The sequence below is a fragment of the Urocitellus parryii genome, chromosome 5 (assembly GCF_045843805.1).
Source record: "Urocitellus parryii isolate mUroPar1 chromosome 5, mUroPar1.hap1, whole genome shotgun sequence".
NCBI classification, from domain to species: domain Eukaryota; kingdom Metazoa; phylum Chordata; class Mammalia; order Rodentia; family Sciuridae; genus Urocitellus; species Urocitellus parryii.
The window spans coordinates 3,546,574-3,571,869 of record NC_135535.1 but is presented as its reverse complement, the minus strand read 5'-3'; the positions used below and the strand labels follow the sequence as shown (position 1 = coordinate 3,571,869).

The window sequence follows — 25,296 nt, the reverse complement described above, 5'->3', positions numbered from 1 at the left end:
TGGCCCACTTTTATATCACCCTGTTCCCTTCTCGCTCAAGACGTGTCAGACCCAAGGCAGAGGAAAACACAGGAGGGAAACGCACCGACTTCCAGCCAAACCAGGCTGAACGGAGTCTCGGGCGTGCACACCCCGGCTCCCCTGCCTCGCAGCGCGCTCACAGCCAGGTGCCCGTGCAACACGCCACAGCCCATGGCCTGGACTTCCCGTCCTGCACACACACGGGCACCCCTGACCTCTGACGGCCACGTGCTGGACGGACAGGAAGCCTCTCAGAACAATAAACCTCGATATTTTCCATTCTCTCTTCTTTGAAAATACGGGCACTTTCAATGATATGCTAGAATTTTCCGTGCGTAAGAGATCACCGAGTTGGAGAGGCGCCCCCACCCCCACCCCCGCGGCTGGGACGCTTGGCTTCAAGCCACAGTGTGTGTGTGTGTGTGGGGGGGGGGTGCACCAGCGTCCTAAAAATGCCCAAAGCTCACAGACCGCTGTTTACCAGCTCCGCAAGGCGCCTCCCACAGCCCACACCCGCACCCCGATCATTTGATAGTTATGTAGGGAGTGGGGAGCCCACAGGACACAACCAACAGGGGCCTCATCCTGAGCAACACTCGATCTGTTCAGAGGACAAAGGAGCAGGGTCCCCGTGCACCACGTGGCTTTGTAACCAGGGAGACGGTGCTGTGTTTCGGGTGCTCAAAGGAGAACTGGGCATCTGATCCCCGGCGCCTGCTCCTCTTCCTATACCCCAGGACCTCCCCCTCCACCCGCTAAGAGACGTCAGGCCAAACTGCCTAAAGGTAGCAAATGCCAAAGAAAAATGCACCCAAGCCAGGACCCACGCAGTGGTTTGGAACCCAAGACTCAGTCCTGGGGGGAAGGGGAAGGAGCTGGGTCAGCAGTGACACAGAGGGTCAGCCCTGGAACACAGCAGCTGCAGGCTCACCGGCCACCTCCTCTCACTTCCTCTCCCCCAGGTGGTAGATTCAGGAGGGGTACCCAGCACCAGGCCTCAATCCCCAACTCGTCTCCCTTCCTGGGCTGGGCTGCGAGACTTGGGACACCAAAGATCCGGGAACACCTGCCCCTAAGCCGGGGTCCCAGACACAGCAGCCAGCCGAGGAGCCCCTCACCCACACGGGTGCCTCCACACGGTCCCTGCTCTCTCCCAGGCTCCCCAGGAACATGCTTCTCTGTGAGCTCTCTCCATGCGGCTAAACAACCCGAGACCTTATCCACATACCAGGCACAAAAGAACTTAGGTGGGAGAGTGTGTCCCTGGCTGTTTAGGATGACAGGAAGTGGGTCGAGAGTTTGCAAGAACGTGCACAGTGAAGAGACCTCAGCCCGGGAGGGGAACCCCAGAGGTGGGCACCGGCCTTGGGACTCAGGATGATGGGGCTGCTCGGCCACTCAGGCTCTGGTCAAACCGTACCTGAAACCCCACAGCAGAGGGCCCGCCCCCTCGCCTCCGCCAGCTGAGGTGTAGACAGTTGGATCCCCGGGACCCCGAACTACCTGGGGCTCCTGACGCTGTGACTCTCCTCCACTCACATCGCAGAAATGGCCTCCCAGGTCCCTCTCTTGTCTGAGCAGAATGTCCTTGAGGCTCACCCACGTCACACCAGGAACATGAGTGTTCCTGCCTGCTACGGCTTGGAAGGGAGGTGCTCCCCCAAAAGCTCAAGAGTTAGGCAATGCAGAAAGTTCAGCAGCAAAATGATTAGGAGAGCCAGCGGGTTGATGATCTGAAGGACTATTAGGTGGTGACTGCAGGCAGGCGGGGCACAGCTGAGGGAGCAGGTCATTGTGGGTGTGGCCTTGGACTATATCCTGTCCCTGGCTCCTCTCTCTCTCCCCCCCCTCCCTCTCTCTCTCTCTGTCTTTACCAGCTGCCATGAGTGAGAGGTTGCCTTCCACCATGACGTTCTACCTTACCTCAGATCCAGAGCAACAGAGGCAGCCAACCATGGATGGAACATCTAAAAACACGAGCCCCAAAGAAACCTCTCCTCCTCTAAGTCTTTTCCGGTGAGGTATTTCGGTCACAGAGACAAAAAGCCAACTACCACACCTGCTTCTGAAGGCGCCGTGTGGGTGGACCACATTGGTTCACCCGCCCTGTGATGGATGCTGGGTTGCTTTCACCTTGGTTTACATTTTTTTAGTTGCCAATGGACCTTTATTTTGTTATTTACATGGGGTGCATAGAATCGAACCCAGGGCCTCACACAGGCCAGGCCAGCGCTCCACCACTGAGCCCTAGCCCGGCGCGCCATGCTCCCGCCATGCTGTTTTCCTCGGCAGCGAAGGGCTTTCTGTTCCCACAACAACACACCAGGCTCCCGGTCTCTCCAGGCTCCACCACACTTGCTGATTTCTGGTGTCCCAGTGGTGGCACCGCCCTGTGGTTTTGGTTTGCATTTCCCTAAGGAGAAGCCATGCTGAGCATCTTCACGTGTGCTTCTTGGCCATTTATATTTCTTAGGGAAATGTCTATTGGAGCCACTTACCCACTTTTGAATCTCAGGTTGTTTTCTTATTGAATTGTGGGAGTTCTTTATATACCCTGGATATTAATCCCTTAACAGACGCACAATTTACAAATGTTTCAGCTCCAGGAACCAAACCCAGGGGCACTCTTCACTGAGTTACATCCCCAGCCCTTTTTATTTATTTATTTTTTCCTTTTTATTTTTTATTTTGAGGCAGGGTCTAAGTTGCCCAGGATAGCCGCAAACTTGCAATCCCCCTGCCTCAGCCTCCCAGGTGGCTGGGATCACAGGCAAGTGCCACACACTCAGCTTCATGACCGTTTTTAAGTGAGATGACTTCTCAGCACCTGTAATGTCATGGGCAAGAGGAAGAGAGTATTCCAAACCACAGCTGCCTCCTGGCTGGACGTCTGTGTTTCCAATCCTGTACCTAAAAAAATTCAAACCTTGGGAAAGTGAAGAGAGGTCCTGGGAGATTCTGGTCCTTCCCCATCAGGCCCAGAGGGGGCTGGACTCACCTGGAGTCAGGTGATCAGCAGTGGGCAGCTGGGAGGGCCCACCCCAGGCCAAGCCCTGGTGAAATCTCATGTCTCTCAGAGAGCTAGCGGTCATCCACGTCAGCATCACAGCACATGTAAGAACTGCTGCTGGACCATGGCCGTGCCCAGCAAGTGTCCAGCGGCAGAGCTGCACAGCAGCTGGCCAGCCTCACGCTGACTGTGCGCAATCAGCCGGCTGATCAGCGGTTACTGCCCTGCAAGGGAGTTCTTATCTCCCAATGCTAACACAGAGCAGGATTTTATTTGAATTAGTCGCTGTTAGTTTACCTTAACTGAGTGTCATTTAGATTAGATATGAAAAAGCTCTGAAACTGTAAAAACAAATACAGAACTGGGAGTGGAAACGGACTATGATAAAGAAGGAAAATTTCTGAAGGATGGATAGATGGACGGAGGGAGGGTGCGAGGCGGGGCGGGAGGCGCTCCCTGTCAGTGGCCACTGGGCTCTGCAGCTGAAAGGCCCTCAGAGCGCGGCTCCGCCCCTGCTCAGCCTGGACGCCTCACCTGGTATCTACCTCCCCGGACCCCAGAAGCAGCCCTGCTGACTCCTAAGGGCCGCCCCACACAGGGCAGGGGCTCACCTTCCTGCACCTGGTGCCCACCTGCCCTGCACACACCAGCATCCACAACAGCTCCACACAGAGACCCACAGGGACAGGAGACAACTCCCCGAGATCCCCCCACCCACTGTTACCCCTGCCCAGCATCGCAGACACACCCCGGGGCAGCCAGCAGCACAGGCACCATGTGCACAGGACTCTCCACCCTCCTGCTTCCTGTTTGGTGGTGGCTCACACTGGGCTCCATGCCCAGAATCCCTGAGCCTGTGCCCAAGGCCTTGGGCTGTCACAGTAGCCCCTCTGTGGCCTAGCCATCAGTGGGCAGTGGTCACTGTGGTTAGAGCACTAGACGCACAGGTCTGAGCCTGGTTTTGCCTTCCAACCTCAGTTTCTGAGCCTGACAAGGGGTTTCTGTGGGATGATGCAGGCAGACCCCGAGCGGGTGCCCAGATAGTGGGCAGACCACAACCCAGGCAGGCAGCAATAGACACCTGGCCAGAACAGCCCAAACTCCCCACAGAGCGGTTCCTGGGCTACAGAGAAGCAGGACTGAGGATCCAGATGCAAGGGCAGGACGGCGGCCAGGCGCAGCTGCTAACGCTTGCTGTGCGCACCACTGACCTGGGCACCGCTGACTCCCTTGGAGCCCCACTTCCTGGTCTGGAAAATGGGGGTGCTTCCACCTGGATGGCAAAGCCCAGGAACCTAGGGTCACCTGCTCGTCCAAAGTTCACCTTTGTCCACAGTGTCCCAGGAAAAGCAGCTGCAAAGCCCCCTGCACTCCCACCGCAGTGACAAACCACCTGTTCCAACAGCTCCCGGTTGGGACTCTTCACAGGGTGTGCATGCGTCTGACATCTTGACCTCTGCAGGACAGCCCTGTGAACCAAGGGCCAGCAGCCCTCCCTGCTTCCAGGAGGGCCACAGTACAGGACACACTCCCAGCCCCCAAAGGCTCCCAGCTCTCAAGGTCCCCAGCACACTTCCTAGTGTCCCCAGACGGGGTTAAAACAGTGCATTGGGGGTGGCTGGAGGGAGGTGCTTTCCTGCATGATCTGCCCTGAGAGGAGGGGTGCGTGTCAAGTGACAGAAGCCCTGGCCTCCATCCAGGACCCCAAGAGACAGACACTAGAGTGACAGCAGCAACACCTGGCCAAGTGGGGCTTCTCCCAGCTGTGGAATGTCACATCTCGAAGACTGCACGGATCACAGGTACGCACAGGTTCTCACCTGAAGCAGAAGTGTGAGAATCCCACTGTGGAGTTTCCTGAAAAAGGCCCATCCCCTGCCCCAGGGCATGTCCCCCCACATGGAGGGAGGGACTGAAGAGGGCTCTTGGGGGTGCTCTGGATCCCCTGGCAGGGCCCCATGCCTCTGGGTGACCCCACCCAGCTCATTCCAGAAATAACCTACCACAAATATTTGCCAAGTGTTCCCGAGAGCCAGGCCCCGGCCCTCGGGGAGCAGAGGCAGCCGGGGTGGGGGTGGGGGTCACCATGCAGGAAGGAGCAGCCCCAGGCATGAGTTTGTCCCTGAGACCCTCACAGCCTAGAACCCGAACTCCGTGTTTCCTGGGGTGGACCCAGCACCCTTCCAAAAAGATCACCGGAAAGTACAGGGAAGACCAGGGAGTGTGACCTAAAGGGCTGCCTCCCGGTACTCAGGGACCTGATTCTGGACGCTGACATGAACCTGTGTTCGGGTTAGAGGACACCAAGGAAAACCACAGAAAACGATTTCCCGAGGGCTGTGAACAGCGAACACCTGGCCAAACTTGTGCATACTTTCCACATGCTCTGCCCCACAAGATAACATCTACCTCTGTTTGGATCTCAGCACTGGCAGGGACAGAGGCCTGTGGCACCCGGCCATACACACGCCCCAGGCCCAGACGCTGCTGCCAGGGGCCCCACCTTCCACCTATCCCGCTCCTCAACCGGTGTCTGCCATGGGGTAGGCCTACACGTCAGCTCAAACCAAGCAGACTCTTCCATGGTGACACAGGTCCTCCACAGAGCTCCAGAGCCACCAAGAACACCAGCCACCACCTAGGTGACTTCAGCAGCCCCCTCCTGCCCCTCACCTCACCTGGTGCTGCTGGGTGCCCTGCCATGGCACGTCAGGCCCCCGGGGACCTGCACCCCTTCCTGCCTCCCAGGGCCCTGCTCCCACGGCCTCTGCCCCCCGCCCCCTCCAGGCCCAAAGACTCAGAGAAGCAGCTACCAGCAGCACCCCCAGCTGCACAGGGCTTGGCCACAGCAGGCCTGAGAGACCCTGGAACAATGCCCACCCCAACTCCAAAGAGGCCCAGAGGCTGCTGGTACCCAGTTAGGAGGCACCTGCAGGGCCAGGGGTGTCGCAGGGCGGGCCAGGAGGCTGGTGCACCTGAGCTCCCAGCTCCCCTCCCCGGCCTCTCACAAGGCGCCAGCACCTGTCCTCAGGCTCCCTAACCTCAGGGACCTCCTTCAGGAGGGGCCTCCTTCAGGAGCCCCGCCTCGAGCTCTCCCCATGTGGTCAGTCCTGTGCTGGCCTCACACAGACCCTTTGGTCCTATGAATGGGAGCACAGTTGCCACCATACGCAGTGTTCCCAGAGCTTCCTTGGTGTGCCCACATCAGGAGGTGGCAGCAAGAACCGAATGTGGCCCGAGAGGACAGTTCCCGGCCACGTCATGACCCCGCCACTGCCACCGAATCTGACCGTCTCTCCTGGCAATGCTTCCCTGTTCACCCATGCTTCGCGGGAACCCCTTCAGGGGCCTTGGCCCTGCTTTCTGTTCTCTCAGGCCAGAGACCAGCCGTCAGCAACCACAACACTGTCCCGGCCTCCCAGCAGGTCCTACAGATCACGGTAGATCGCTCCAGGCTCAAGGGATCCCTCCACCTCTGGTCTCCCACAAGCTGCTCACCTCACACCCCCACGTTGGCACAAATTCCCACCCCCCATCCCTGCCACTGAAGTCAGCAATCTGTGTATAGCCAGGGCCACGCTGGCTCTCCAGGGCCATGCTGGCTCTCTGGGGCCTCAAAAGGGCTCTTGGGCCTCGTGCACAATGGATGCTCAGTAAGTTAAAGTCACTCTTGCTTCTAAAACACATGAGCACATCTCCAAAGCCGTCAGAGCCTTTAAATGGTTAACCAGTCGCCAAAAGTGGCCCATGGTTTCTGTCCCTCGGAGAATCCAGCTCGGCCACTGAGGTGATTCAAGACCACCAACCTTTGCCAACTGCGAGTTTGGGAGGGGGGAATGTGATACCTCCCATGCAGGCCGCGCCTGGCACAGCAGGCAGCCCGACTTCCTTGTTTGTAACCTTCTGTTTAAAAGTCCCTGTGATAGCCTGCATTTAACTAGGCAAATACCTTTAAAACTTCACCCGACCTGCAGGACCGTCCACTCCCCCTCAGAGCCAACGGCACACAGATTCCCAATCATATGATTTCGCTGAGTTCCAACATTTTCTGACACATGTGAATGACTCACCGACCAACCGTTTTCGCCCCGTGACACTGCCACACACCTGCACCGTGGGAGACGTGGGGACGTTACCTTCCACGGCTGCCAAGTTCTGTGAGGCACACAGCTTAAGAACCCACCCACAGGCACCCACATGTTCCAGGTGCATTAAAAATGTCAGCGTCACTAAAAGACCCACGTCTGCAAGGGGCCACGCAGGAGTTTTGCACCGGGTTCCCAGGCACATGACTTTGAAAAACACACGCAGCTTTTATAAACGTTCATGGGGAAAAAAATCCCAGCCACAGAAATCGAACACCTCATTCAAAAGTGCCACCTATGAAATGAACACCTTAATAGCTAATGGTATTTAAAAGATGGCAGCTATCTGAATTCCACTGTATTCAGACTTCAAAAATTTTCAGGGCGGGGGCTGGGGTGTCAATCAGCAGTAGAGCACTCCCCTAGCATGCACAGGGCCCTGGGTTCCATCCCTAGGACCAGGGGAAAAAATTACATTTTTTCCCAAAAAAGTGTTTTGTCCTTGGGGGGGGTGGGGCAACCCAACACCATCATTGCTAACCCTGGAGAATGAAGATGATCCCCAGGCCAGGCTGCAAGGAGCTGCCCCCCTCTAGCGCATGCCCGGGGCCCTTTCCTGCCCAGAGCCTCCAGGGCAGTAATAATGCATCAAAGACTTTAGGGTAGGCTGTAAAGCCTGCGCTGACAATTGCACCTCATTGAAAGTGGTTTCAGTTTGAATCCACAGCCTCCCGCAGGGTTCCTTACAAAGCCAGAGTCTGGAGGCTGCTGGGATTGGTTGGATCCCACAGGACTCTGCCATGAGGACCTTCGGGTCTCAATCTCCTGTGAGCAGCTTCTTGGGGGCAGTAAACAGTGTCCATGGCCTGAGGGTCACACAGCACACCAACATGACTACCTCACGCAGCTTCTGACCTGGCCTGGAGTCATCCAGCTTTGGATTCCTCAGAATTGTTCCCAAGGTAGGAGAGGGGGGTGTGAGGGGCGGCTCGCTTCATTCCCATCCTGGTGCCCCATCCCTGGCTGCACAGCCCTGAGAAGGTCACTCAGTACCTGGGCACCTACCTCAGTGTCACCGAGGAACAAATGACAATGTGACTGTGAGAGTTTGGGAAGCTCCTGATAGCCAGAGACCAGCCTAAGGAAACTGTCATGTGGGGGTGTCAGTGCACCAAGCCCCAGATTTCCTTGAGGGCCAGTCGGCCAAGGACCCACAGCCAGAAATGGCCGTTGAGACGCAGCGTGGAGCCTCCACCCCCCCTCAGCGGTGACCTGGGTTGCCCACCCACCTGCTGGGAGCCTCAGTAATCCGCATCGTCTGAACCCTGCTCTCTACTCACACAGGGGCCGGCACCGTGGACACCACACAACACCCTGTCTCAGCACGCACCTGCTCCCACTAATGCTCCGTGTCCCCTGAAAATACACCCAACCCTACTATCTTGCCAAGTTGTTTCTACACAGGCCAAATTTTCCACTCCATCCGATGAGGAGGCGTGGGGGTGCCGGGTACACGAGGAGTACCCACAGTCTGGTTGACAGCCTGTCCCCCGGAGCCTGTTCCGTATTCTTTACACACTTTCACGGCATCACAAAACCTGAAGTGGTCACCAACAGGGTGACTGCGTGGCCAGAACCTATGCTGAGGTGTCACATGACTTCAAAATCAACCCTGTGAGACCAGATCCTATGAGGAACCATCCGTCCCATGCCAACTCTCTACGGACAAACAGCCAGAGGCGGAAACTCTGCAAAGTGAATTTTCATTTCTCACAGGACGCCCACAGCAACATTGCATCACAGTGACCATTTAAACAGGGACCCAAAGGCCCACAGGACCCTTCTGGGCAGTATCTTGGTCTCATAAATAAGGCCACCTGCCTGCCCAGCTGACTTCATCCACAGGTGGGTAGGCAGACAGGCCACCTCACAGAGCCACCGGAGGACCCTTCCTTGTCCCCTATCCCCTGCCCAATCCTGTCTCCCCACGACTCCCAATTCCCACACCCTCCATGGTCCTCCTGTCCTTGGTACCACAGGCTGGACCCCTGCAAGTGCAGGGTCAGCAGCACACAGGGCCCGCGCTTCACCACCAAGCCACTGGTAGCTGAGCTGAGACGCCTCTCCTTCTGCCCCCCAGCCCAGGGCAGGCAAGCAAGGTTCTCATACCGGATCCACCACAAAGATGGGCGGCCTCTGAAATAACTCCCAAATTACAAGCCCGCGTCCAGAGCCGGAGCCAAGATCAAACGGAGTTACACGTTTCAAAGAGCTGCACAGAGGCGGGAACACACACGTGAGCAGAGCTGTTATTATCTGGAGGAGACAGAAAAGCAGACCAAGGGAACTCCAGCCGTATTACAGGGTGACTCAGGGAACATCAGCAATTTCCAACGGTCCCACCCGGGGACTAATTGGCACATGGGGCAAGCAGTGACCTTTGATCCCTCAGACAACCCTGCCTGCAGCGGCTGACTCAAGGACATCACTCAGCACACCAGACGACCCAGATAACCCTGAGGCCAGGTTTTAATAGCACAACTGGAGAAAAGCCCTGAGAAAGCCTGCACTTGAACTTGAAGAAGCCCAGGCCTGCTCCTGGCAAAACTGCTGAGGAAAGCGGAGTGCTGCCTCTCCCCTGTGCTTGGCCTGGTGGGCAGCATGCCCCCAACCTGCAACTAGAGGCAGCACAGGCCCCAAGAATTGCCCAGGCCCTGCCTGAATGGGCCCGAGCATGCCCAGCGGGGCCCTTGGCGGGTCCCCGCAGCTCCCCAGGCAGCCCACAGGAAGGCCCTCTTCCTCCCCGGCCACTCACCCGACACAGACACTTCCATGAGTGCCTCCAGCGGCCGGTTGTTGTCCAGGTCCCGACTGAGCTGCAGCTCACCCGTGGCTGGGTCCAGCAGCAGCAGGGCCAGCTCATTGCCCTGCAGGAAGGTGTAGTTGAGGCTGTCCGACAGGTCGGGGTCGTGCGCTGGGATGCGGCCAATCACACCAGTGGGGAAGCTGTTGGACTTGTTGGTGACATAGTTGTTGAAGAGGATCTGAAAGTCCGGCAGCTCAGGTGGATTGTCATTCTGGTCCAGGAGGTGGACCCGCACTGTGGCCCGGCTCACCAGCGGGGCCGATGTGGCCTGCACCACCAGCACATAGTCTCTCTGGACCTCAAAATCCAGCTCGACCAGGGCTCGCAGGTCCCCACTCAGCAGGTCCAGCTGGAAGACCTCTGGCACATTGCCCTCCACGATCTGATACATGATCTGGGCATTGGGGCCTTCGTCGGGATCGCTGGCCCGTATCCTCGCCACCACCGACCCCACTGGACTGTTCTCTTCTACGAACAGCTCCAGTTCATCCCTCTCGAACACAGGGGGGTTGTCATTAATGTCCAAGACAGACACCTGGATGTCCACAGAGGCACTCAGGGGAGCAGGGCTGCCCCGATCCACAGCCAGAGCCCGGAGGTTGTACACCGCCACATTCTCACGGTCCAGTCGGCGCTGGGTACGGATCACACCTGAGGTTGGCTCAATGTAGAAGTCCCCATCACCATCATCCCCGCCCTGGAAGGTGTACAACAGGCGGCCGTTGGGGCCCGAGTCCCGGTCAGTAGCAGAGACCTGGAGGACGCTGGTAGATGGGGGAGCATCCTCGAAGACAGAACCCTGGTAGAAATCTCGCAGAAACCTGGGGACGTTGTCATTGGCATCCAAGATGAGGATCTCCAGGGAGGTGGTGTCTGACTTCTGAGGGATGCCGTTGTCCTGAGCCGTGATGGCCAGTGTGTAGGCGGCCTGGTCCTCATAGTCCAGCTCCGTCATGGTGTAGATGGTACCAGTGTCAGGGTCAATGCGGAACTGTGGCACAGGGTCCTCCAGCACGTAGGTGATGCGGGCATTCTCCCCCGTGTCTTCGTCGGTGGCACTGATGGTGGCAATGGAGGTGCCCACTGGCCGGTCCTCACTAACACTCACGGTGTAGTGGGAGCTCTGGAAGACCGGCCGGTGCGTGTTGGCGTCAGTGACGTTGATGAAGACCTGTGCGGTATGCGAACGCGTGCCGTCGGACGCGGTCACCGCCAGCACGTACTGCCGCTCCTGCTTATAGTCCAGCGGCAGCGCCAGGGTGATGAGGCCGCCGCCGCTCTGACTGCTGAGCGCAAAGCGGTTCCGCGTGTTTCCACCTGTGAGCTGGTAGGTGATCACGCTGTTGGCGTCGCGATCGCGGGCCCGCAGGGTCAGCACGCTGCTCCCGACAGCTGCATCCTCATTCAATCTCAGCTCGTACGTGGGCTGGGTGAACACTGGGTCATTGTCATTTACATCCAGTACCGTGATGGACACGCTGGCAGAAGAGCTCATGGGCGGCGAGCCGTGGTCCACTGCCTCCACCCCAAAGCTGTAATGCTCCACCTCCTCCCGGTCCAGCTCTGCGCACACAGTGATCCAACCCGAGCTATTGTGGATCTGGAAAGGGAAGTCCAGGGTGGAGGTGGGGTCCTCAGAGCCAGCACTGCCGCCCCCCAGGGCAGCAGAGGCTGTGTCCACCAGGCGATAGCGCAGACGGGCATTCTCACCCGAATCTGCATCAACCGCCTGAATGTGCAGCACGGAATGGCCCAGAGGCACGTTCTCCAGCACTGCGGCCTGGAAGGGGCTGCTCACAAAGATGGGCGCGTTGTCATTAACGTCCAGCACCTGCACAGAGACCAGCCCCGAGGAATTAATGAGGGGAGGCCGGCCCCCATCCTGGGCCTTGATTCTAAGTGTATACTCTCGGATGGCCTCGAAGTCCAGCGGGTTGATCACATCGAGGCTCCCGCTCAGAGAATGCAGGTAGAACTGCCCCTTCAGGTTCCCACTGATGATGCTGTAGTGGATGGCCGCGTTCTGACCCTGGTCCCTATCAGTGGCCTGCACACGCAGCACAGCGGTGTTCACCGCCACGTCTTCGGGCACCTGAACCACATAACGCTTCTCACTGAACTGAGGGTAGTTGTCGTTTTCGTCCTCCACTAAGATGTGCACGGTGGCCGTCGCGCTGAGCGGGCCTGGGTTGCGTCCCTGGTCGTTGGCCTCCACCAGCAATTGGTACTCAGCAGCCTCCTCCCGGTCCACCACTGCCCGGGTGCGCACTACTCCCGAGCGTGCATCAATTTCAAAGACGCCACCCGCACCCTGCAACAGGCGGTAGCGCATATTGGCATTGGAGGGCGCGTCACCATCGGTGGCACGAATGGTCAGCACCTCGTAGCCCACTTCGAGGTTCTCACGCACACGCTCGCGATACTCAGACTGCTCGAAGACCGGGCTGTGGTCGTTGGTGTCGCTAACTGTAACGGTGAGGTAGGTGGCGGCCGAGCGCCGTGGGGAGCCGTGGTCCACGGCACTAACCTTGAGCACATGAGTGTCCTTGGTCTCGCGGTCCAGCGCGCGGGCCGTGCTCACCGCGCCGGTGGCAGAGTCGATGAGGAAGTAGCCATTGGAGCGCTCGTCGAAGAGCGCCTCCATCTGGTAGGTCAGGCGCCCCGCCTCACCTTCGTCGGGGTCCAGCGCACGCAGTTCGATGACCAATGTACCCGCTGGCTCGTTCTCGGGCACCGACACCTGGTAGCTGGGCAGCGGGAACTGCGGACTCGTGCTGCTGCCCGCGCCCCGCCGGGCCCGCCGCGCGGCTCCCGCCCTGGCCTGGGGCCGGATTGGAGACGGCGTTGGCGGCGGCGGCGACGCTGAGGGCGTCCCCGCGGTCATCTCCAAACCCTGCTCAACCTGGACGGCGCCGGCCGCACGCTGCAGAGCGCACAGGAAGCGCAGGCTGGCCGAGTCGCCCTGCGGCAGGCAAAGGAGGCGGCACGGGCAACGGGACCCAGGTCGCAGTGGGCAGCTGCAGGCGGGGAAGGTGGTAAGGACTGTGAGCACCGAGTGAAATGGAGCCGCGCTGCCGCCAGGATCCGGGAAGCAGATAGCCCTGCTGAGCCCAGGAACCGAGCGCAGTGTCCACGCTCGCAGCTCCGCACCGGGGACCGATCGGCGCCGCAGCCGGGAGCCGCAGCCGGGGCCGGGGGTGCTCGCCAGCAGCAGCGGGCTCTGAGCCGTCTGGGCGCCCGGCATGGCCAGACGGACCTGCAGCGGCAGCGGCCGCCCCAACAAGCGCGCGCATCCCCGGAGCCCCGCGTCCAGCCCGCGCCGCCGTCCGGTCAGCAGCCCATCGCGGCTCACGTCCAGCAGTTCCCGCAATGCCCGGGGCGTGCGCGCAGCATCCAATGCGTAGGTCCAGCCGTGCCCGAGCGCGAAGGCGCGGGCCCTGCCGGGCACGCGCGGCTCCCAAGCAGCCGCTGGTAGCCCCAGAGCCGGCAGGGCGGCGGCGGCGGCGGCCAGGAGCACCAGCGCGGGCAGCGCGGGCAGCACGGGCGGTGGCGACGGCGCCATAGCCCGGAGCCCGAGCCGGGCGCCCGAGCACAATCCATGCACCCGGCGCACCTCCGCATCCACCCGGCGTGGCCGGGGGGCGGCTCCCGCGCGCCCGGTGCCGGGCCCTCGGAGCGACCCGCACCCTGCCTCCCCGGGGGCCCAGACGGTGACACCGGAGGCCACGCGCCCGGCCTTCCCCGCAGCTTCCACTTCGAAAGCACTTTGCGAAAGTTTGCGAAGTTGGTTTCAAGATGGCTCCTCCGCCGTCCCGGGAGGGCGCCGCGCATCAACCTGCGGCAGCAGCGGCTCCAGGCGGCTCCAGGTGGCCCCGGCGCGGGCTCGGCCCGGCGGGCGTGGGAAGCGGGGCGGGACCAGGCGGGGCGGGGGCTGAGCTCTGGAGCGGTCTGGGCCGCGCCGTAGCGCGCCTCGCAGACCCTGGCGGCCGGCTGCTGCCTGGGCGGTGCGCTGGGCCCGCGCCCCTCCGCCGGCGCTCTCCCCGCCCCTGGACCGGCCCCGCCCCGCCCCCGGCCCAGCCGCTTATTGTTCTACCCCGGGGGGAGCCGGCCCCGAGGTGCGAGCCGGGATGATCGCTATGGAGACGCGGGGGCGCGGCCCGGTTGGGCGGGGGACCTGGCCCACTCCCCGGCGGCCTCCCCACCGGACCTCCCCGGGGGCGGGGCCGAGGAAGCCGCGCGCAGAGAGGCGGGGCCGGGACCCCCGGCCTGGCTCTGCTCTTCGGGCGCGCGGGAGCGGTCCAAAGCCTCGCACCCCACCCTGGTAGGGCCGATCCACGGATTCCGCGGCCCCCAGTGCCGCGCGGGTTCGGCCCGGGGCGGACAGTGACGGAGGTGCCGGGAGCCCCCATTAAGAGCTGCGACTGCGGGGGGGGGGGGTCAGTTACACATTTACTAGGGGCGCGAACCGAGGCTGAAATGCTTGACCCCCACACAAAGTTCTCTGCACTTTGAAACCCAGAGCGCAGCTAACCGCATTCACTCCACTTAGTTTAAGTGCAAAATTGAAAAGAAAAGAAAAATAACCTGGGTTGCCGGTGGGGATCTGGAGGGGACAGCGGAGGCGAGCTTGTCGCATTCGCGCACTCGTCGTTCGGTCCCCAGGCCACCAGCTACTCCTGAAGCGCAATGCTGGGGAATGAGGGCCCTGGAGGCCACTGGCGGCGGGCCACTTCCTGGAGGGGTGGGCAGGTGGAACTGCGACAACCCCCGGCCAGTCCCTGCGGAGCAGAGCGGCGAGAGCGTGAGACACACGGTCCCACTCCCGCAGGGAACGACGGGGAGGGAGCCTTAGATCTGCGACTCCCTGGGGGCGGCCTGCTGAGAGGTGTGGGCTTTAGGACTTGGCACCCCTCAGGGGCGGGCCTGTAGGACATGGAGGAGGGGGGAGACCTCCCTCCTGGACCAGTTCCTGGGCCACAGCCCCAAGCTCAGCGTCCAAGACAGGGTCCCTTAGAGCCTGGGCCGGGTTTCTACGTGTGTGTGTGTCTCCTCCGCTCCGCCAGTTTTACTCGTTGTTGGAAACGTGACGACCTCAGGTACGGTTACTTGGGAACCTTTTAATTCTGGGAGTTTCCACTAGCAAGTCCTTCCGGGAAATGTGTGGGTGGAGGGAGGGAGAAAGGCCACCCACTAATGTGACAGGTCCAGGACCCCCCAGACCGCCCAGGGCCTGGACTTGGACTCCCATGGGGGGAGTTCAGGGATCAGGTTGAGGAGGCAGTGTGGACACCTGGCCTGGAGGCCCAGGCTGGGTTGAAGGGGGTGGAGAGAGCGGAAAGCCGGAGAACCCGCAGGAGTGCATATTTTGTAATAGGGTTTCAAATAGGGTGGGGTGGGTTTAAATAAACAGAATTCAAATACAGCAAGTGGGTTCGGGTGTGGGCATGCTTTCCTTGGAACAGGACACCTGCAGGCTGCAAGGTAACCACAGGGACAGCCCAGACAACCGTTTCCTGGTCCTAGGGGCCAAACAGGAACACATGGCCCAACCTCACTAACAGATCTGCAAAGGGTGGAAGCAGAAGAGGATCCCATTCACACCCAAGTGCAGGCAAGCCGAGTCCACCGTGGGGTCCACCATGTTAAGTCCACAGTTTTAAAGGGAGGAGGGGGTGCTATAGAAAGATGGGCTGCCGTGCTTGGTGGGGCTTCAAGGTGTCCGGTGGCATCCACAGGACAGAAAGTTCAGTGACAGGGTGCCTCGTGAGTGCAAGGCCCTGGTTTCTCTCTTTCCTTTGTGTGGGTGTAGAACTGGAGCTTGAACTCAGGGGTGTTTTACTACTTGCAAACTTTGATCCTCCTCCTTAGCCTCCCAAATTGCAAGTCCCTGATGTTAATCCCCAGCACAAAAAATAAAGTAAAATTACAAATCTGAAGTGGTTGGCATCGTTTGGACTAGTGTGAGCTTGGCGCAGGCCTACCTACCCTCTCATTCTGCCTGAACGTGACCGTAGTGCTGGATTCCCAGTGTTGGTGAAGGATGGAAGAGGCCCTGCAGGAGGGGTGGGCGCAGGCCTGGCTTGTGTGGACCCTAGCCTCTCCCCTCCCGCCATCTCTCTGCGGCTGTTACCCAGCACAGCAGCGAATTCCAAGTTAACAGCTCAGTCGTTTGCTCTCCTCGGGGAGCCGCAGGAGCTGCAGCGTTTATCCAGTGGCCCAAGTGGTCTGTGCTGGGCACTGGTCCAGTCCAACCAGCATGCGTACACAAAGTGGAGCTGAGGCCCACATGGGGGAGGGGAAACATGGGGCTCCATGAAGGGACATGGCATGTGGAGTGGCCCCGTCCAGCACAGGCCACCATCCTCCTTAGATGAGCCTTGGGGTGGCTCCAAGCAGGACATGCCCACCATCTCTAAGGACCAGGGCCCGCCCACTGACTCACTGACTCTCACTTAGGGACCCACACTAGGTGGAAGGGACTTTTTTGTCCTAGGGATTGAACTCAGGGTTGCTTTACCACTGAGCCACATCCCCAGCCTTTTTATTTTTTGATAGGGTCTCTCTAAGTTGCTTAGGAGCTCACTACATTGCTTAGGGCCTTGCTTAGTTGCTGAGGCTGGCCTTGAACTTGAGATCCTCCTGCCTCAGCCTCCCAAGTCACTGGGATTAGAAGTGTGTGCCACCACACCTGTCCCATGGTGTTTGATGTGCCTGGAATCACTGCTGCCACCATTCCCAGGAGCTCAGGGAACTGGATCTGATATTTCTATTTTGCAAGCCGCCTGAAGTGTTTCACATGAACTTGAGTGTTTTTTAAAATAGAAATAGAAGCTGGATGTGGTGGCACAGGCCTGTAATCCCAGCAGCTCAGGAGGCTGAGGCAGGAGGATCAAGAATCCAAAGCCAGACTCAGCAACAGCAAGGTGCTAAGCAACTCAGTGAGACCCTGTCTCTAAATAAAGTACAAAATAGGGCTGGGGTGTGGCTCAGTGGTTGAGAGCCCCTGAGTTCAATCCCCCATACCGCCCCCCCCCAAAAAAATAGAATTTATTGTAATACTGCAGAAACTCTAGGTTTTTAGTGTCCTATGTGAGCTAAGAGAGCTTAGAGTGCTTTTTCTCAGGGGCTCAAACCAGAACCCAAGGGAGTTGTAGAATTTGCTGGGTACACAGCACATTCCGGGGCCAGGTTTTAAACAGTGAGGAGCCCTAAGAAACCACCCAGCAGGGCAAGTCCAGGCGGGGCTCCACTCTGCCCCTTTTGGGAAGATCCCCCAGGGAATAGAGGTGGAGCCCCTCCCAGGCCCCCACCTTTGGTGGGCCCGGCTCACGGAAAATCATGAAGTTAAATCATGGAATAAAGCAGAGGCTTGAATTAATTAGGACGTTGATCCAAGCGAGGGGCCGGGGGATTCAGAGCCTCATCGAGTCCGTCTCCTGCATCGGCACCTCCCTGAGATACCAGGACAGCACCATGACAAGAAAGGACAGTATTCTTCTGCTTGAAAGGTGCCAGAATCCGTCCAGAAATAAATAACAAATGCTGCAATTCCTGCCCCTGTGCAGAGTGTGGCCACCCTGGGCCCTGGAGAAGTCCCTCCCTGGGCTCAGCTCCCTCAGGTGACTCTGAGATGCCAGCACCCAACCCACCTGTGCCCATCACTGGGGAAGTCTAAGCTCCAGGAAGCTTCTGGAAGGCTCCAGGACCCCTGGCTGGCATGCACAGGAGCTGCCCTTCAACCCTAGGCCCACTGGAAATGGGGTGAATGCAGGTGATAGGTGCCGATCTCGTGTTCAGAACTGCCCTCGTGCCTCTGTGGGCAGCCTGGGTGGGGAGGGAAGACAGGTGCCCCTCACCTGCACGGCACCCACCTTGCGCCCCTCGCCCCCACCAGCACCAAGCACCCAGTGCGCCAGGGGCCCATGTTGGGGCTACACTGACCCCTAGTGGCCAAACGCCATGTGTACCCCTGCAAGATTGCCCCAAAGTACCTACCCACCCCTGGCTGGTGGCAGAGACCCGCAGTCCTGGCGCTGAGAGCAGCACACACTGTCAGTGTGGACTCTGAGCTCCCCCGCTGCCCTGGGCAGTGCCAGCCACACGCCTCCTGAACACACTGCCTGTGTTCCTGCCCATGTTCTCAGCCCCTTGCTGTCTGCAGGGTGAGGGTGCCGGTTCCACTGGGGACCTGGCAGCCAACCAAGACCAGGAGGGCACGGAGTTCCCGGGGGCAGTGCGCTGCCAGCCCTCCCCAGGAGAACCAGATCCAGCACAAACACCGAGGGCTTGGCTGCCGCACTTGGGGCGCAGGGAAGAGCCAAGTGGAAACGCCCAGGCTCCCCAAGGCCACCGTGCCCAACACGGTCCTTGTGCCCGCTGGTGTGCACGACCCCTTACACACTATCATGCAGTCAAGGTGGGGCACTGCTGACCGATCACCTCCCGACACTCATCCTCTTCCCGTTTTATATAAACCATGAACTCTACCCTTCCTAAAGGCCCAGCTGAGGGTTTTCAGGTAGATACACGAAGTCGTGCAACGATTACCATCAGATTCCAGAACGTTTTCATCACCCAAAAGAAACCCAGAGTCATCCCTCCTCCTCGGCCCGCCCCCTCGGCCTCCAGAAACCACTCGTCCCCCTCTGCCTCTGTGGCTGCACCTCTTCCAGGAGTTTCAGAATCGCTGGCTCGTCCTCTGTGCCTGACTGCTTTCTAGCAGTGCCCAACTCGCACGCCGCCGCCAGTGGGCATGAAATCACACATCCCTCCTTTTGCGGGCCCAGTAATGTTCCATGCTGTGGATTCACCCTGGTTGGTTTATCCAGCCTCCAGTCAATGGGTTTTTGGCTTGATTCCACTTTTTTGATTATTTTGAAAACCTCCCTTCCTTTTGGGTGGGGGAAAAGGCGAGACAAACTTGCACACAGAAAACTTTTTTGAAATTTTTCTTTACTTTCATATTTTAGCATTGCAGCTACAACCATGCTGTCATCAATGGCTTGCAGGGGACTTTCCCTGGGGACTTTCCTTGGACCTCACTGGGCACAGGGAGGGACGCTAAGGTTGTCCTGAGTTGGGATGATCAAGTGAGGCAGAGAGGCCAGTGGACTGGCTTTCAGGCCTGCTCCAGGCACATCCCCGAGTCTTCTGGACAGGAGGACGGCCGCCCCACAGCCACGTGCCAAGCCACACCCCAGCAGCAGGCTGCCCGCCCCCCCCCCCCCCCGGCTGGGCGGCTCAGGGAGCCCTGGTGGCAAACTAGCCACAGCCCTCGGCCTGGCTTCCACCGCCACACGCTGGCCTTCCTTCATTCACTGGATACTCATTCAAGACCAAGGTGCACATGGGCAGCACCATGTCCTCCAGGGTTACTGTTCTCGGGGAGAACCGACACGGGTGAGGGGACACACCACAGAGAAGACAAGGGAGAGCCCAGGGAGAGCCTGGCATGGGGGTGCTCGCCTGGAACACCAGGGCCTCGGGAGGCTGAGGTAGGAGGATCCAGGCCAGCCTCAGCAACTTAGCAAACTAAATAAAGATAAAAAGGGCTGGGGAAGAGGCTCGGTGGTAAAGTGTCCCTGGGTTCAATGGTACCATGCAGAAGAGCACAGAGAGAGTGGCAGGAGGACTGTGGGGTGGTGCTCTGAGAAGGCCTCTGGCCAGACCATGGAGGGGAGAGCCTGAGGGAGAGAGCTGAGGGAGCACAGTCCTTGCAAAGGCCCTGGGGCAGGAGGCGTTTGGGAGCGGGGTGAGTGCAGAGTGCTGTGTGAGGCCCCCAGGGACGTGCTGGGAGGGCTGAGGACAGAGGGTGGCCCTGAGGCCCGCGCCTCCAGACCAGCACCCTGGCTCCTGGAAGTGGCCGAGAGGCCAGGGAGCCCGCTCGTGCCTCCTCCTGGGGCTGACGAGCCATGAAGGGTAGAGGAATGGCTGCTTGGGGCTGGAGTTGGGGAGCAACCCTGCGGGACCTGAGGGGAGAAAGACACAGACAGCAAGGGTCACCCTGTCTGGCAGCCTCGCAGGTGGCCTGGTGGCACGGGGAGTCCCGTCCCTTCCTCCCCCCATGGCCTCTCACCCAGTGCTTCCACAGGAAGCCTCCCCTTGGGCCCGAGGGAGTCAGATCAGGACCCACCTGGGGACCCAGTTAGAGACCTACTGTGTGCGGCAGCATGGGGGAGGCGGAGATGGAAAGGCCCCAGGGTCCCCCCGGAGTCCCCTCTGTGCGCCCCCCTTCCGGAGGGCTGTGCCTGCTCCTTGCTGACTTCTTACTCCATGTTCAGACCCTTCCTGGGTGTGGGGGCAGGGACAGGTGCCCGAGGGCGAGGAGGATCATCCCAGTGGCTCTACAGCGGTCAGGGGAGACCCGAGACTCAGGCCAGGCGAAGACCTTGCCCAAATCCTAGGTCTCTTCAAATAATTAGAAAGAAAACCCCGCAGCGCTCGCTCGGTCACTGTTGGCCAGTCCTGATGCTCCGCCTCCCCCTTGCCAAGGTCCCCTCCCAGAGCCCTGGTGTCCAGCCCCAGGGGACAAGGCCTGGAGCAGGAAGGGCGAATGCCTTGGGGTTTGAGTCCAGGGAGCAGCGGCTGAGGAAGCCGGGAGACCCAGCCCCGACACTCACACTCCCCCAGGGTCCAGCTGCCCTAGAGGACGTGTCGGGGACAGAACACAGGCCTCCTGGCTCTGGTCACCCGGAGGGAGTGGGGGCTGGGCATGGAACACCGTCCAGCAGGAGGGGCCTGGCCCTGGGAGTGAAGGCGCTGGCCGCCTCTGTGCCCACCCCAGGGCCTGGGCGCAGGGCTCTTCTGAAGGAGGCAGCCCCAACGCCAGGGAGCGTGGGAACCCTGGACTTTCGATGGCGGGTGGGGGCAGGGAGGGCACCCAGGACCGAGACCCGAGTGGCTTCCCAGGAGAGGAGCCCCAGGGCCACAGACGCCAAGATGGCTGGTTGCCAGAGTTGCCGGGGAGAAGGGCCTACGGAGGCCCTTCCGCCAGGAGCCTCCCTGGCAGGTCAGCCTGAGGGGGCCTGAGGCCATCTGCCGGGTGCAGGTCTCCCCAGCCCCAGCGCTGGCCCCACCCCGGTGGAGGGGAGCCCCGCCGCCCTGCGGGATCTGCAGCCTCCGCCGAGCCTGGCCTCCCTGATCAAAGGCAGGAAGATGGATGAGGCTCTATAAATAGGCAGAGCCACCGCGGGCCTCGGGGCCGGGGGCGTGTGCTGGGTGCTCTCTGGACCCAGGCTGACATGGGCGCCTGCTGCCACCTGCTTTGCAGGGACCTGGGGACCCCAGGGGGCTCTTGGCAGGGCACTGGCTTCCTATAAGTTCCAACTTCTGCCACCGTCACTCCCGGCTTCCGCACACAGCCCCCCGCCCCGGCCCCCAGCTCCCTGAGGCCCCACAGCGATGGGCTCTGCAGCTTCTGGCCTCTCAGGGCCGGCCCTGCCTGTGTGCCGGCGCCTCTGTCCTGTCCTCCAAGGAGGGTGGGCCGGGTGGGGACCCTGGGCAGTGGCCAGGAGGCCTGGCGGTAGGCTGGGCAGGTCCTTCTCCTCTCTGGGAGTCTGTGTCCCCCGGAGGCGCCGTGCACTTGTTCCTGCCCCGATGTAACAAACCCCAGGAGCTCAGTAGCTGACCCTTAGAGATGGCCACCATGGTCCTAGGTGGGCGGTCAGCCTCGTGGGCTTGCTGCAGAGGCTGAAGTCCGACTTGGCAGGGCCACATTCCTTCCTGGAGGTTCTTGGGGACCCTGGCCTTTTCCCCTTCTGGGGACCACTGTGTCCCCCACTGTGTGGGAGCTGGTTCTGCTGAGAAGCCAGTGCACACGCCTCGGCCAGAGCAGGCGGCTGTGCTGTCGTGGGAGGCAGGTGCCCGGGTTCATCCTCGTCACCCTGGCTCATCTTTTTTGGAGGAAACGGGGCCTTGGTTCCAGAGTGGAGGCTGGGAAAGTTGCCAAGGCTGGCTTTCTGCAGGGTTCCACTGGGACCCCCGGACCTCCACCAGGGTTCCTGAGGGACGCTCCCTGGAGGCCGGTGGGGAGAGGCTGCCTTGCTCCGTCGAGGCCACGCCCCATGCTGGCCTCCTGTTTCTGGGGGGAGGCAGACATGCACACACATTAGTGAAAATCTGGTGGGGTAAAACCAAGGCCTAGGGTGGCCTGAAAGTGGGGTCTCCCTGGTGAGGAGGGAGATAGCTGATGAAGCTTTCCGGGGTGACTGGGCTTGAGGGGTGAAGAGGAGTCCACGGGGCTTGTAGGCAGGCGGGGGGGGCGGGTGGGGAGGGGTATTGTTGAGGGAACAGGGCGAACAGGGCCTGGGGAGCCGCTGGGAGGCAGGGGCTGCAGGCGGAGCCGGCCTCTGCTGCTGCAGCTGGGTGCCGGGCTGCGGAGGGCTCTGGCCGGTCAGCTGTGCAGTCAGGGCAGGGGGACGGGAGGAGAGCCAGTGTGGGCCGGACCCACTGACCATGCACACAGACGCCCACCGTGGGTACGGGCCCAGGAGGTGTTCTTCCCAGAAGATGTGGGGCTCAGAGTGGACGGGCAGGTGGACCTCCCAGAGGCTCAGCCAGCAGATCCCACGGGGGGACCTACTGCGCACAGTGGTCCTGAAGACCCGCTGTCTCACAGGCAGCCGACCCCCACATCGGTCTTGCTCCCTGGCCCCAGTGGGGGCTGGGCAGTGAGGAGCCGCCGTGGACAGCTGCCCTTGGCAGAAGCTTCCTGTCTCTGAGTTCCAGCTCTGCCACTGCAGCTGTGTCCCTGAGGAGCACAGGAGACTGTCTCTGTTCCCACCTGGGTGGACGAGGAGGGCACTGACCTCAATGGAAGCCTCCTATCATGGCGATACCACCAGGTGGGGAGCTCAGAGAGGCTGAGTGGCTTGCTGAGGGTCACACAGCAGGAACTGACTCAAGCCTCTTTCCCTGGCCACTCACCCCAGAGAACTTTGCAAATACCCCCACTGTCCACGTTGGGCAGGGCAGTTGGGTCAGTCCAAATGGTGGCATCTGCTGCCCAAGCCCACCCCTCGTCATTCCTCGTGTGCCAGGCTCCATCTTGTCCACCCTTTGTGTCCCTCTGGTCAGGAGTCTCAACTCTGGTTTCCTGTCAAGGTGGGCAATCTTCTAGTGAGCACAGCGGCTTGAAGCCCCCATCCTACCCCACTAGAGCCTAGGGTGTGTCCATCTGTGCGCAGAGCAAGGACGAGCAGGGCAGAGCTGACCACCTCCCCCACAGGACCTGCGGCCGCCACAGCCTGTGCAGGACTCTGGCTGAGCCCAGAGGGCTGTGTGGCTCCCCTCAGGGCAGCGAGGCCAAGGCTGGGGGACCAGCGAGGCTGACCCATCAGGACCTGTGGGAGCTGCACGGAACCAGGCTGGGCACCAGGGCAGCTGGGCAGCTGGGCAGCTGGGCTCAAGGGGCAGTAGGACTGAGACCAGAGGGCCTGGAACTCTACCTCCAGTGAGAGAAGTGGGGTGTCCCTGGGACAGTGCCACTCAGTACGGGGCCCAGGTCAGGATCCCCATGGAATCCAGGGCGCCCACCTAGAGCCTGAGAAGCAGCCCAGCAGGGCCCCACGGCCCTGCCCCGTCAGCAAGGGCAGTGACCCCGGGATATCCCCAGGGCTGACCAGGAGCATCGGTGGGGACAGGATCCCAGGCTGAGTACCCGGCAGGAGGGGGCAGGAGGTAGCCCAGCAGCCCTGTCCAGCCCAGGAGGTCCTCGGGGGTCCCGCCAACCTCTGTCTCGGGACATTTGCTGAACTCTCCGGGTGTGGAGTCGCTGTGACTGGAAGAGCTGACCGGCACAGTGTAGAGGAGGAAGAGCTCTGGGGCTCCCGGTTCCAGAGGTTTCATTCCAGGGACAGCGGGCTCCACTGCTCAGGGCTCCCGGGGAGGCGGACATCACGGAGGGGAGGTGTGGCCGAGGGAAGCTGCCCACGTGGGGATCAGGAAGCAGAGGCTCTGTTTTCCAGAGACCGATACACACCCCCAAGGCCCGTCCTCAGGACCCTCCTCCAGGCACACACCTGCCTCCAGTGACCCCTCAGTTATCGGAGTCAGCGCACTGACGGGTCCAGGCCCTCTCAACCAATCATTTCCCCTTCGAGCCCTCACAATCATCCCGCACACGAGCCTTTGGGGGACACCTGACATCCCACCACAACACGGTCTCCAGCGTGGTCATGTCCACGTTGGGCAGGGCAGCTGGGTCAGTCCAAATGGCAGGTGGGGGCCTGAGGGATGGGCCCGGAGCTGGGCATTCCAGCCTCAGGAAAGACGCTGCACACTCAGGGCAGGTAGGTGTTCCCACAGCCCCACGTCCATCCAGGGAGTCTGTCCTCACAATAGCCCTGGAGGGTCCACACCAGCTCCCTGCACCAGGCGGCCCTGAGCAGAGGTCAGCCCGGGGGAGAAGCAGTGGACGCTCTGGGGATGATCAGGCCAGGCCGCCTTCGGGGAGGAGGCAGCTGCATGGGCACAGAGGTACAGGCCCAAGCCAGGCTGGCCGGGGCCAGTGGGCATGGACAGTGTGGGACTGTGTGCCTGAGATGGGAGGGGAAGGGGGGGGCTGCAGACCTCAGAGGCACAGCTGGCCTGTCCCCTACACGCCACCACCCGCAGGGCTCCCGCACGTCCACTCGGTGCCCACCGTTCTTCCCGCTCTGCAGCAGGCCCGTCCCTGGCCTCCCTCCGGTCCTTAGAAGGGCCGGGGGATCAAACAAGGGGGCTGCTGCAGGGCCCAAAGCTGGCAGAGGCTCTCCTCAGCCTGAGAGCTCAGGGCGGGCAGGCGCGGCCAGCCCCTGTCCCCAGCGCTGGCCGCAGAAAGGAGCCTCCTCTCTGAGTCCTCCTGGAAAACCTGCCCGAGCCGAGCACGTCAGCGCCAGGACACCACGCCCGGGCCGGTGACAAGCAGACCCTGCCGGCAGCATGGTGAGCAGACGCCCTGGAACGCATCGGCTACCTGACCGTGGGCAGAGTCCACAGTGGACACCACCCCATGGCCCAGCTCAGAGGCCCCCCTTCCAGAACACACTCAACTACCCAAGGACAGCGGAACCAGGGACACCGGCCACCTGCATTTCCCTGGGCAACAAAGTGCCCAGCAGAGGGGAGGGGACTGGACCAAAAATGTGCAGCAACCGGAGATCCTCACAGGGGCCTCCCCACAGGAGTGAGGGGTCCCCCAACCTGCCTGTCCCCGCACGGAGCCCCCGGGGAGCCCCAGGTGTCTGCCTCAGAGCTCTGGGTGGGAGCAGTAAAAGGGTGACTTCCCTGAGACCCTGTTCCCTCTCCCAGTGTGAAGTCAGACAGCGAGACCCCAT

General features: G+C 60.9%; 1 protein-coding gene across 1 annotated transcript in view; it reads right to left on the bottom strand.

Moving 5' to 3' along the window:
- The window catches only part of Celsr1 (cadherin EGF LAG seven-pass G-type receptor 1), a 114,646-nt gene extending 101,102 nt beyond the window's left edge, over positions 1-13,544 (bottom strand). The window contains exon 1 of the mRNA XM_026394321.2: positions 9,932-13,544. Coding sequence (XP_026250106.2) covers positions 9,932-13,544 — 3,613 coding nt within the window. The remainder of the gene's footprint in view (positions 1-9,931) is intronic.
- Positions 13,545-25,296: the final 11,752 nt, after the last annotated feature.